Consider the following 13,666-nt stretch of genomic DNA (forward strand, 5'->3'; position numbering starts at 1 on the left):
AAGCGCTTGGGCATAGATGCTCATTGTGGCTTGAATACTTTTTTAGGGTTACTTTTTGGCCGTACAGATCTAGTGGGGCCCAAGGGAGGTGAAGTGACACTAATGGGGCTACTAGATTAAAAAGGTGATCCGATTGGGTGGAATGGATCTAGAGTTAAAGATGAAATCAAACGCATGAAAGATGAATTCTAGCATCCATTACACATGAAATTAGCATTTCCAAGCATCATAGCCAAAGATGAACAAGAGAGAGAATCCATATGTGTATGTAGCAAAGAGAAAAATACACAATGGCCTAAGTGTGTTAACCTCTCACCATCCAAGAGGATAGCTTGGAAGCTAGCCCTGAGCCTTGACCATAGATGGCCATCTCCATAGTAGGAGCCAAAGGTACAATGGAATGTCCAAGATTAGTAAAATGATAAAAGGTTCTATCCATGTGCCCAAGGCCCTATTTATAGTGTTTTACCCATGGGCCTATTTACATGTATGCTATAGGTTGATGACATTGGGTTTACTAGGTGAACAAGCCTAAAGTATATCGATAAATACCCCTACTTTAGGTCCTAAAACACCACGTACAGTATATAATTAGTCCTAGGTTGACAGCTAAGTTGTACAACATCCTGTCTAAATTGCCTCTCACTGTTAAAACTATTGTACACTCGTTTCTTCGATCAAAAGGATGCACTGTAGGTTTGTTTTTTCTGCTTTGTAGATCAAACCATGGCTTTGCACATGCATTGAGCTGCCCTTCAATATTAACTCTATATATGATCACTTGGGCTGCACGGGTCTAGACATCCCACCATAGCTCCCACTGAATTCAAATGATGATGAACTCCCATAGCTTTGTTGCATTACTGGTAATCGCCATCCATACAACTCGGACCGCTCCTCAACCATTTCTATGTTCATGCTGACCACAGTGGGGTCTTCTTGTACGAGAGCCTCGAGCTCCTTGACTACCTCGACCATGCTGAGCCGCTCAGCTGGATCTTCCTGCACACAGTTCAGTGCTACCTCCACTAGTCTTTTCACAGCCTTCAGTGGATAATCTGTGAGACCAGGATCCACCAAGTTCTGCACTGCTAGATCCATGCCACCCTTTGCAACAGTTGTTGTCACCTCACGTACTATGTACTTGCCTCCCTGAAAGGGTAGCCTGCCAGTGACCAGCTCAAGCAACACTACACCAAAACTATATACGTCACTCTTGTCGGTGAGCAGGTGTGTCATGAAGTAGTCTGGGTCCGTGTATCCCTGCAAATTAATGAAGACCATCAGAGAATGTGTATGTCATGGGTATGCAGTACACTAGGTAATATCAACAAGAAACGTGAAGCATTTGGCCACCTTTGGCCACCTTTTGTATTGCAAGGTACACCAAGACAAGCAGATCGGCAACGATGGGGTCCTTACCATTGTTCCTGTCACGTGTATGGAAATAGGAGCAGCTCCATCCCCATTGGGGGCAAGTTTGGAGAGCCCAAAATCTGCAACCTTGGCCACCAGCTCCTCATCTAGAAGTATGTTATTCGACTTGATATCTCTATGGATAATAGGTGGATTAGCTTCAGTATGCAGATAAGCAATGCCCCTTGCAGAATCTAGGGCAAGCCCAATTCTTCGTTTCCAATCCATCAGGAGCCCGGTTCGACCTGTGGAAACAAAAAACAACTTTACTTATTTTTTCCCACTCAAATCAGTAATTAAACCAAATGCCAATCACTCCTGAATGCCTTTTTTTTAATGTGATGTATTGATTTCATGATAAGTAACATCGCATCCAGCAGCCCGGTTTAAACTCGGGGGGGCACATGCTTTGAAATTCAAACCCCTTACCAACCGGGCTACATGGCTGCAGACTAACTAGACCAATTGTTGCCAACAGTACCTGATAAGCTCTCTCTTAATGTCCCATTCGGCATATACTCGTACACGAGCATTTGCTCCCCTTCTTCAAAGCAAAATCCAATCAAACCAACCAGGTTCCTGTGATGTACTCTAGAAAGAAGCTCTATCTCATTCTTGAACTCAGGAGCACCTTGCAGAGAGTTGGCATCTGCTCTCTTAATGGCCACATGGTCTCCTGATAAGAGAAACCCTTTGTACACCTGTTAAACCGAACGAAAAGAGTACTAAAGTGAGCACATTGCAAGTAAATATGACTCAACAGTACTAAGATTATGGGTGAAGCTACAAAACCATACCTTCCCATATCCTCCTCGACCAATCTCATTGCTGCGACTAAAGTTGTTTGTACACTTCCGTATTTCTTCTAAGGAGAACCATCGGGCACCTTTCAATTGGGGGATATCTGCAGTCTCTTCTTGACCAGCTGCAATCCAAGCAGCTGGAAAAAGTTCCACTAAAAGTTTAGACAGTCGCATCCCAGCATCTACATTCATCTTCTTTATCATTGAAGCATTATAATGACATGAATTATAATGTGACCATGAATTGGATCCCTACTGTGCAAGATCTACCCTTGATCACTGGATGATAGGTGGAAAAAAGGTCCTGATTTTAAATAAATTATTATTCCCATCTAGTACTCATGAAGCTACAAAAGATTCCAGTCCTACTCACCAAAGGGCTTGTTCAGTTTCTCTGCTTTCACAGCTCTCCTTTTTAGCTTCATGGCATAAAGCCCAAGCACCAAGATTGCAATTCCAAGAACAGCCACTCCGACTCCAATGCCAATTTTGGCACCTGTGCTCAGTTTGTGCACTACAACAACTGCATCACAAACAATCCTAACAAAAATTAGATCCGCTCACACATGAAATACATGTCAAAGCTTGAAAACACCAGGTTAAAGAAATGAAGAGTGAGTATGCTATGTGATAACTTACCTGCCGATGTTCCTATGAACGCACTTACCCCACAACCAACCCAAAGGATCCCAGCCTCCTCACTTTGGACAACATATGATATCAGAGCTGTTTCATGTTGAGACCATTGAGTTGTGCCATTAGGTGGGAAAACTGATATTTTCAGTTCAGTACTGGAGATAATATCCACCACTGCCTGGGTGTCCTGCCATGTGAGACCTTCAAGATAGCTGCTGTTGCTCAACCAGGTCAAATATTGCTGCTCCAATTCGCTGACATTGTGTTGTGAGAGGATAGTTTTTGTTGCATAAAAGGTAAAAGTGGCCACAACAGGCTGAACACATTGGCAGCTGCCAGGATCTTTAGGGTTGACTGTATAGTCAGAAGGACACACATTTGTGCATCCGGATGCAATTGCAGTACTTTGGGATGCAGCAGGGGGTGTGCTAGATTGACATTCAGTTGGATTTCTGTCACAATAAGGGTTTCCATCCAGTCTGTTGAGTTAAAATTAGAGAAAGTATCAGTACACTAAATAACTGGCAATCCATCCAAACTGAGCTGAAGTTAACAGATGATATTTAACTATTAACACACATTGAAGGCCTCAAAGTACTTTCAAGAACAAGCTAATTAGCCAACTGCCAAGGTCCAGCTAAACCGCCTGTTGCTCCTCAAAAGGCCAGTACTTTTGAGAACCTATATTAGCTATAAAACACCCAGCTATCTTGAAGGAATTGACTCTCTATGGTCAAAGAGAATGGTTATGCGGGATTTTGTAAAGCACACATGGTCAAGTCCCGAAGGGTGAAGAAGGATTTGGCATGGAAACAAGCATTTATTGAGCTGTCCACATTCATTTATAATTGGTGGGACAAGTTATAAGTTGGGCACATCATATTTTTTAAGGGATTCACACTCATTTTAATAAAAGCTAGACATTTTATGGTTTGGGCACCCCGTGAGTAGAGTTCCGCACATATTGGGCTGGTTTTCAACATTTGGGGCACCCATGACATGTAAAAACAAGAAATAAACCTATACTCTCAAAAACCTGGGGCCAAAAGGTTGTTAATATGCATGATTAAGGTTATTATAAACATCAATAAGGCTTTGTTTTGAAGAATAGTAAGCAATGCCTAGAGTAGCCATACGTTCATGAAGAAAGCCATAGGTTCATGAAGAAAGCCATGAAAGCTTGTACTAGAAGCTAATAGCTTCAAAAAAGGTTAAGTGTATAATAGATCCAAAAGTACCAAATACAAAAAGACATATATCTTTTATAGTCCCAAGGTCCATGTGCGCACATGTGTAAATATCCCTAAGTCCCATGGGCCTAGGCCCATGCCCCATGCGCATGTGCATTCTAAAATTCCTTCATTACAAACCATCCCGTCCTACAATGATTCCATCCTCGAGATTGAAGAGTGGTCGTGCACAAACAACATATACAAAAGGCTATATACAAAAGCCAAAAATCGACACACAACTAGTGTCACCAGCCTGGACATTTCCCAGTATGAAAGGGGTCTGGTGGACTCCAAGATGTCTAAATATTTGGAAAGTACAAGCTTTGGGAATGGGAGATTATCCTAGAATACAAAGGACCACACTCCTAAAATTTAGGAGAGTTGCTATTTTTGGCCCGACTCCGATGGAAATTCTGTTCACGTCATTACATCTGGAATTGAGCAGATACCAAGAGTTGGCAAAGTGCCTATGACAGAATGTCTACCCGTTGGGATATTTTTAGAGATAAAGTTTATGGAAGGACCCATCTCTTAGATTGGGACATGTGGCAAGAAGGTGGACCAAAGTGAGACAAGTGGCCTGACATTTGTTAGAAAGTGGATCAAAGTGAGACAAGTGGCCTCACACTTGTCACTTCAGCTATTGTGTGGCTCTCCACTTGTCATCGTAGCCTTCTCTTACCATTTTAGCTCATGGGAGGCCCAAATCTATAAATTGGAGCCCTCTCTCTTCATTAATGGAGGCTCTCTTGCTGCACACTAGCCTCTACCACCGTTATTACAGGCTGCCCTAATGATGGCTACTCTCTTTCTCTCTCTCTTGAAGGCTGCCCATGAAGAATACCGACTGTTGGGGACTGTTTTGGAGGCTTCCATTGCGAAAAAATACTGAAGGCAAGGGTATTTAATCATTTATTATGATTTCTAGTCATTGTACCTGCTATACCAGCATTTGTACTTGCTGTACCTACTGTACCAGCCCCCGTACCGGCTGTACCAATCACTGTACCTACTGTACCAACCACTGTACTTGTTGTACTAGCCATTATACCTGCTGTATCGGCTGAATGGAGAGTTGTACTTGCTATACCAGCTCTATTGCATGAAGACCCGTGGTTTTTGGGGAAGATTCAGTACCCACATGGAGGTATATGGATTATATTGTTGGCTCGGCATTTCTACAGCCTATGTTCCGGCTTGGTAGCCTTGTGTTGGGCTGTGTTATGGCATTTGTATAGGGATAATCCGGCATCTCCCGTGGGGAGAGCAAGACCCTCAAAGCTTGTACATGATATTATTCTCCTTGGGTAATAAACTACTCCAAGGGGGGGGATCGGCCCATTCCGGCCTCTATGAGGTGTCACTCGTGCAAGCTCCATTTTCAGCATTTGTGGATGTTTTGTCCAGCTTTATGTTTTATGCAAAGTGATGATGGATATGTGTTAAGGTTGTGGCCATGTTTAAATGTTTTAATATGCATTGATGGTATCAACAAGTGTGGTAAAGGCCCTAGTCCCCCGGGCACCCGCCCGCGAGTTACATTGGTATCAGAGCATAGGCTTTCTTGGAAGCACAGGCTTCTTTCTATCAATAAGGAAGAGAAAAGATCTCAAGCGGGGACCACACTTACCATCATTGCTATTAAGCATGGCCAACCACTTCAGAGCCTATGAAGCAAGAGCATGAGCAATAGACAGCTTGGTCTAAGGATTTATGAATTCATAAAATTTATCTTGGAAGTATGGAGTTGGCTTCAGTGTGCACACGTTTAGCACTCTTTCCATATGGATATTGTGGATTATATTATCAAGCTTACATGCAAGCTATATGGAGATATATCTCAGGATATCTTAAGGATATGCACCTGATGAGATATTTCTTTTGGCTTCATGACCAACCTCGCAAAGAAAAGCTAAGTATACTTTGAGTTTGCAAAGTTAGTGCTTTTTCTATGAAGTGTTTTTGATGTTCACTAACCCTTGTATAGCTATGCAAGGAGAAAGATGTTGTTTGCCTTGAGATGGTTTCAAGGAAACATTGTTTATGGCTCCCTTTAATGGGATGAATTCTTTTCATGGCTCCCTTTATTGGGATAAAATATATCTATGGAGATTTCTTTCTTGGACGAGATTTATATAGATATTGGGCTTCACAAGCAATTTCTATGGACGAATCTGTCCGAGTTTATAGAGAAGAAATCTTTGGTTATCCCATGGATATGATGCTTTTATGGATAAAGTCCACCTCTACTCCAAGGCGTGTGGTTAGCACGGAGTATGTGGTAAGAATTATGGTATACAAGCATTATGGTATACAGGTATACCCTCGGAAAGGATGCATCATGGAGCCATTGTTTTGAGTTTGCATGGTTTGGATTTCCCTTCGATCCAAGCGGTTGCATGGTTAGCCTAATCTTCGGTTGCATGGTTAGCCTAATCTTCGATGATGGCAAACCACATAAAAATTTTCAAAATTCCCCATGTTCACGTGGGAATTTAGTCCATCTTTTCCCACATTAACCTGGGAAATTCCAAAATTTCCCCACATTCCATCTGGTTTGCACACCCAAAACCTTCTTGTGATATCTCCCTTAAGCCAATTGAGCAAACCAAGTCTCAATCACAACTAGATCGCTGAGCATAAGCAATGATGTTAATCATTTCCATTCGTATGTCCAGGCACCACCCAACGTGTTCAAATGGATATAAAACCCCAGGTCCGCACTAGGGAAATCAAATCAAAAACTAAAGCAGGCATGAGGCAAATGTTTCTGCAAATAGTTTCTTGTTTTAGTTATGCGATATACTAAACTAGGTCTGCAAATGATTCCGAAGAACAAGAACACTCACAGTAACTCTTCTGTGTAATTGCCTCTGTCAAGATTGGTGATATCATTGTTTGTGAGATTCACAAGCTGCAGTGATAGGGAGTTTGCTGATGTGAGATCTAACGTGCCATTCAATTTGTTTGATCCGAGTGTCCTATAAAGCAGTCAGAGAGTGCTGTCAGCTTCTTCATCCAGGATTGTTGCCATCGTTGATCTCAATCACAAACAATTGCATGATGTAGCAAGGCTTACACATTGGACAGATATGGACCGAATCTGAAAATCTCGGCAGGTATGCTGCCAATCAAGTTTGCAGAGTCCATGGATCTGCAAACCAAAATGAAAACCAAAATAAGGCCCCACCGAGCACACTTTTTGCCCTTCCTACATAGGGTGGTGTGCTCTATCCAAAAGCAATGAAAGCTACTTAACAGTAGGTAGAGGTTTGTCAAGTTAGTTATCCAGCTTGGAATCTCAGAAGCGTCAAATGGGTTGTTGCCAACCTTCCTGCAATGGGCAAGATACAAAAACATGAGTGCAACAACACACTACCTCCTTATATGGGGATAAAGCATTGGTACATGATAAAGGGCATTTTGATTCCCTGCCTTTCATAGATAATGATCTTACAGCATTTGCAGCTTTGTCTTGTTGGAGAGGTCTGGTAGCTGGCCGCTCAAGAGGTTGTTGTTTAACTGCCTGTGTCAACAGGTAGAATCGCAGTTTAGCAACTCGTCGTAAACACATCTAAGATAAATATGACAGGCACAAGCATGCTCTTTTCTGGTTTTTCTATCTCAATTACAAGCACAACTTACACTGTGGTGAGATTTGCGATAGTGTTGATACTAGATGGGACTGTACCAGTCAGAAAGTTGGAATCCAAGCACCTGCCAAGAGGAAAAGTAAATCAACATGTGTACAAGCTTGGCATCATAGCCTATTGTGATTACATTCATGATTTCGAGACATTGACATGTACTCACAGGATCTGCAGATGGAGGAGATTCCCTATGTTTGGCGGAATGCTTCCGTTAAACTTATTATTGCTTAACAGTCTGATTAAGCACAATCCATGGCGTAAGTGTCTTGCAAAACCTTCAAGGGTGCATAATGACTGAGCAATTAACACTTCACTTACAAGTGCACCAACTGCATCTTTGTGTTGAAAATAGAGGAAGGAATGCTCCCCGAAAACTCATTACTTTGCAAACGGCTACCATCAATTCCACAAGCAGGAACCCCATGATAAGACTAATTCTGGTGAGTTTTGCATTCAGATTGGCATTACTTCAAGAACCCCATGATGGTTTATTTTTTAGAAATATGGAGGACTTACAAGTGCAGTGCTGATGTGAGATTATCCAACCCACTTCTGATGCTGCTTGTGGTTGATGTGGGCAGAGACCCACTAAGATGGTTGCTTGATACATCAATCCGAAACATCTGTTTGAGGAGGCCGATTGTTTCGGGTAGCGGTCCTGTGAACGCGTTATGAGCCAAGCCACTGAAAAACAAGGCCAATTATCAGAAGAAGACGCTTGATCTGAGAAAGTAGAAATAGTGTCATCAGATAAGAGATGCATGCATTGTAAAGTGTACTTACAGAAACAGCAAGGGGGTCATGCTCCCGATTTCGGATGGGATTGGGCCTGAGAAGTTACAAAACTGCACATAACTGGACAACATGTCTGTATGTTTAACATAACCGGACAACATGTATGCTTTAACAATCACTTTGACCTAGTCTTACTCAGACCTATATTGAAGAGAGAACTCGAAATGTTGATTCTTACAATCTCACAATTCGTGTCAAATTGCCTATTTCTGCAGGGAGAGTGCCTCCCAGCTTTTGATTGGATGAGAGATCCCTGTATTAAACCAAAATTCAAATATGGATTTAATAAATTTCAGTAAGGTGACGGCAAGAGAAGGCTTTCAAACCCATTAAAAAGCCTGTATATTATACTTATGTAAGTTACTGATCTGGCTTATAAAGGTTTGCAATTTGGATGGTTTGAAAACCCACAAATGTGTCAGGTATGTCAAGTTTCCAACTGCGGGAGAAAGGGTTCCAGCCAAATCCTGATTGACGAGGAGCCTAAAGTGAAGCAAAAAGAGTATATGATGATAACTTCAGCATTAGTTTTCAGCTGAATTTTTTTTTCAAAGCATATCTTTTTCTTTTAATTAGGAAAAACATATCCTGCTCAATACATGACATGAAAGATAAATTTTGTGGAAGTTTGAAGGGATTACAGTTGGCTGACACGTGTTTGGTTGCACCGGATACCGACCCAATGGTCATCACAGGGGTCTGTGCTGGTATCCCAGGCTGAAGGCTTTCCCAACCAAGCCGTGTGCAGGGCAATAAGGGCATCCACTGCATCAAAGCAAATAGAATTAATTTGCAACCATAATTTAAAAAATATTAGGGATGCACCTACTGCCCATATGTAAATCTACAGATGTGCACACACATGTATCTGCACATCTAGACATACATGTGGCCATAGTTGCAAACATTCGCGAATGCATGGTGTTGCAAACGTTTGCAAACGTTTGCAAACGTTTGCAGTTTGCATCCCTTTGCAAACTTGACCTGCAATTTCAAGTTTCAAGCTTTCAAGTTTTTCATTGTGTTTTCAAGCATTGACTTTGAACATTCTATTTATGCCCAAAAAAAATATTTTTTTAACCTGCCACGAATGCGAATGCATCCACCCTCAATGCATTCTTTTGCAAACTCGGCATTCTCGAATGCGAATGCACGAATGCAAAGAATGCTTGCAACTATGCATGTGGCTGTACATATGCAGATCTGCAGATAGATATATGTACACATGCATACACCCACATGTATGTATAGATGTGCAGATATATGCGTGTATGGGTGTGTAAATGTATGTGTACTCACATATATCTGTACGGTTATACGAGCATATGGTACATCATGCATATAACAAATGGTTTTGATGTGCAGATATATGTGTGTGGAGTATGTGTACTCACATATATCTGTACAGTTATACGAGCATACGGTGCATACATGCATATAACAAATGGTTTTGATGTGCAGATACATGTGTGTGGACACATACATACACCCAGATATGTATAGATGTTCGCTCGTTAGTGGTGCCAGTATCACATCGAAATTTTGTGGAGAAATGCATGGCCCTGCCAGTGACTAACTACTGTCACTAGAAGTAGGATAATTAGTGTTGATTAATTGGGAATATCGGATACTGTTGTTAGCTAGCTTGGGCATCACACCTAAATAAATTGAGTATCTAATTTACGAGGCCTAATATGGTCCTAAATAAATATCGGTAACTACTAATATAATCTTCTGGTTTTTTTGTTTATATAAACTAAATAAATTGGGTACGTAAGTAATTAAGGTGGATATCCAATTAAAAATACCACCCAAAAAAAAGGTTAGCTTAATTGGGACCATCTTAATGCTACTATCGCTTTTAAAATTGAATTAGTGCTAATTACCTTGTTAACAGAGGTAATTTTCTACTAACAGAGCAAAGAATGATGTGAAGATTAAAGCTCAATTGTTTGGTGTTTGTCTCACTAATTTAATATCATAGTGCCCAAAAAAACTAGGGTAGCTTAATTGGGTCCATCCTATGTACTGCTAGTTAATCACTACAAAGCATGCATACTATAATGTTGAGATTTAGAGCATTATTATAGCAACTGAAACCTCTGTGGCAAGCTAATGAATTAACAAGAATGGAAAGGAGAGTACCATCTTGCTGATGAGTAACAGCCTTTGCAATACTGGCGATGGCGATGAGAGAGAAGGCGATGATGAACTGCAGCACAGACGCTTTCAAGCAGCCAATACCATGCCCTAGAGATGGAGCCTGCTGTTTTCTCAAGCTCAAAGGCATACTCTTTCTGCAATTCGATTCAGCCATGATGGAAGTTAGAGAGAGAGAGAGAGAGAGAGAGAGAGAGATTGAGATTGAGATTGTGTTGTAGTCTGCAGCCTGCAATTTGATTCTGCAGCCATATTCTTTCTCAAAGACGTATTCTTTCTGGAATTCAATTCAATTCAATCCGGCAGCAGTCTTCCATGAAATCACTCTCTCCTCTTTCCTCATGTCACAATCGCCATGGGGTTTTGGCTCATCTTGGGCATTATATTCAAATGTGTAGACTATTTAAGTGTGTCTTGTATGTGCATGGAGAGTTTCATGAGAATAGTAACAGGCTTGTGACTATACCTTCGACCCACCACCCGTTGCGATCACCATGGCTATTATGGAATTGACAGGCTTGAGACTAAGGTTTATTTATTGAGGTCTGTCTACCCACCAGCTCCACCCTTCTTGACCCTTTGCACTTTGCTCTAAAACAGAAAAACCCAGATAGATCAATCACTCACACACACACACACGTTGCACTCAGGCCACGGAGAGAGCGAAATGTGACACACACACACACACACAAGTTGCACTCCGGTCACGGAGAGAGCGGAATGCAACGACTCTCAGAGAGAGAGAGAGAGAGAGAGAGAGAGAGAGAGAGAGGTATTAACACGAGAGAGAGAGAGAGAGAGAGAGAGAGAAGAGAGCACTAGGTCCAGCAATTGTAAAGCCCTAATCTCAATCAAAACTGTCATGTAAGGACTAATCATGAGCGCCCTCCAATCATAGCAACAAAAGAGAGAGAGCTTGAGGAATTCCAACCTTGCTGAGTTTTGAATGTGACAGATACAAAACACAGACAGATGGCCTGATCTGTAGCAACTATATATATATATATATATATTCAACTATATATGTTACTATATTTGGAAGGATATATTTATTCAAACCGTAATGTTCTCGAACCTTTGCTTTGTCTAGGAAACAATTTAATTGTGTTATAAAAAAAACTCATTTAGGGGGTCTCTATTTTAGGCCTCATACACTATGAGAATGGGAATCAATCACGAAGATTACTACCTTTTGAAGGAGAGTATGTGCGTGAGAGAGAGAGAAAAGAAGAAGAAGAAGAAGCTCTTTTAACGTCATAGGAACAATCCCAAGAGACCAAATATGATCTATCCGATGGGAGAGAGAGAGAGAAAGAGTCACTAAAAAGTCTGTGTGTGTGTGTGTGTGTGAGAGAGAGAGAGAGAGAGAGAGAGAGAGAGAGAGAGAGAGAGTTAATCTAATTTTCTTTTTTATAGGTGTGCACGCATGTAAGAGTTCCCTTAGAAAAAAAGAACTATCCAGATTTTTTTAAAGATGAAGTATGATTGTATTATCTAAAACTATCTAGATTTTAAAAATGAAAATTTAAAAAAATCAACATGCCCACCAAAACCACAAAACCTCCAACCCTAGGGGAGGGGGGAGAACAAAGATCAACAAATGGGATAGGTCAACCAAATGTGGAGAAAAAAGATATTTATAAGATAGCCAAAAGCATTAAGGATAAAGACACTCCATGCCACTTTTCCCTTTCTATTGACATTGATAAGGATGCCATCTCTCTCTCTCTCTCTCTCTCTCTCTCTCTCTCTCTCTCTCTCTGCATACACACACCCACCCACCCACACCCCTTCGTCTATACCATAATTGTTGAAAAGGAAAGGCTAGCAAGTAGGGAATTCCAAAAGTAGGTAGATGGAAGGGGACATATTTGGGTTATAACCAATGAAAAAAAGAAAAGCCCAACTGTGTACGATAAAGGTCTAAGAAGCAGACGATGGTGGAGGGGGTAGGAGGGGGTAGGAGGGGAAACTCATCTCTTAAGTCACAAAGCATGAGTTTATTTCTAGTGTAAGCTAAGAATATGTTCAACCTTTATGAGTGTCATATATTGACACTTTTATGAGTCTCATATTAATTAATGCCCGCTATGCGCGGGCATTGATTAATATTATGTTAAGGAATAAGGTTAAAAAGGCTCCTCTCGTCTCTTCCCTCGTTCATCAACCTCATATCTTCCTTGTGTCCTCGAGCTTGCCATAGAGCTAGCTAGCCCAAGCCCCGCCGTCCCCCACAACCCCACCTTGACAAAACCCCAAGCTGTAAGCCACCGCCCTTGGCTCCTCTTAGCCCTAGCCACACTGTCCTCCAAAACACCACCCAACCAATATGTATGATGAAAATAAAATTTTCCCTCCAAAAAGCTTGTAATTCAAGGGTCACGTCAGAAGCCTGTCAGGAGCCAGTACATCCATAACTAATTGTCAGATCCCCACAACCCCATAAACATAACTAATTGTCTCAGGAACCACTACATCCATGAGATCCCGAAATCGTGCGGACCCCAAAAATTATTATTTCTTAAATTTTCTCATAAATGTAATTTATTGATGTTAGTATATTTGTATATCAAAAATATCATTTTCTACTTAGAAAAACGGATTTGTGTTAAACTTCCAACAGCAAAGTTTTAACAGTCTCTCTCTCTCTCTCTCTCTCTCTCTCTCTCTCCCCCTCTGAGGATCTCTCTGCTTTAGCTTCTTCCTTTGCTTAGCTATGGAGCCTTTGCAAGCTGTGTGTGTAGCGTTGATTTACACATTCGTATTCCTGAAGAGTATGGTAGCTCTAAAAAAACCCATCCTACTGATGCACAATATGTCCAAGCTCGTAGGATAGCTAAGGAGACAAATGTAGATCTTTGGGTTGATGGGCATCACTATCCAATTGACCCTCCATTAAGGGGTCATCTTTTATGTAATTTGTGGTGAAGGAGAGCTTGGCTTGTTAGGATACTGCAGAAGATTGACTACAAGT

The 13,666-nt window shown here is 41.3% G+C and overlaps 1 protein-coding gene across 1 annotated transcript; it reads right to left on the minus strand.

Annotated features, from left to right (window-relative positions):
* Positions 1-247: 247 nt before the first annotated feature.
* LOC147612763 (leucine-rich repeat receptor protein kinase HPCA1-like) lies at positions 248-11,262 on the minus strand. The gene is made up of 19 exons (XM_086783329.1): positions 10,678-11,262; positions 9,174-9,297; positions 8,944-9,015; positions 8,711-8,785; positions 8,521-8,592; positions 8,254-8,421; positions 8,056-8,130; positions 7,901-7,972; positions 7,733-7,804; positions 7,545-7,613; positions 7,347-7,421; positions 7,167-7,241; positions 6,937-7,068; positions 2,859-3,334; positions 2,593-2,742; positions 2,214-2,356; positions 1,898-2,117; positions 1,423-1,661; positions 248-1,263 (listed from the first exon to the last, which is right to left on the minus strand). The coding sequence occupies exons 1-19, from the start codon at positions 10,847-10,849 to the stop codon at positions 778-780; spliced, it is 2,967 nt and encodes a 988-aa protein (XP_086639455.1). The 5' UTR covers positions 10,850-11,262; the 3' UTR covers positions 248-777.
* Between the last annotated feature and the right edge of the window lie 2,404 nt (positions 11,263-13,666).

This window comes from Cibotium barometz, chromosome 45 (genome assembly GCF_041138505.1).
Source record: "Cibotium barometz isolate CiBa-2024 chromosome 45, ASM4113850v1, whole genome shotgun sequence".
Classification (NCBI taxonomy): domain Eukaryota; kingdom Viridiplantae; phylum Streptophyta; class Polypodiopsida; order Cyatheales; family Cibotiaceae; genus Cibotium; species Cibotium barometz.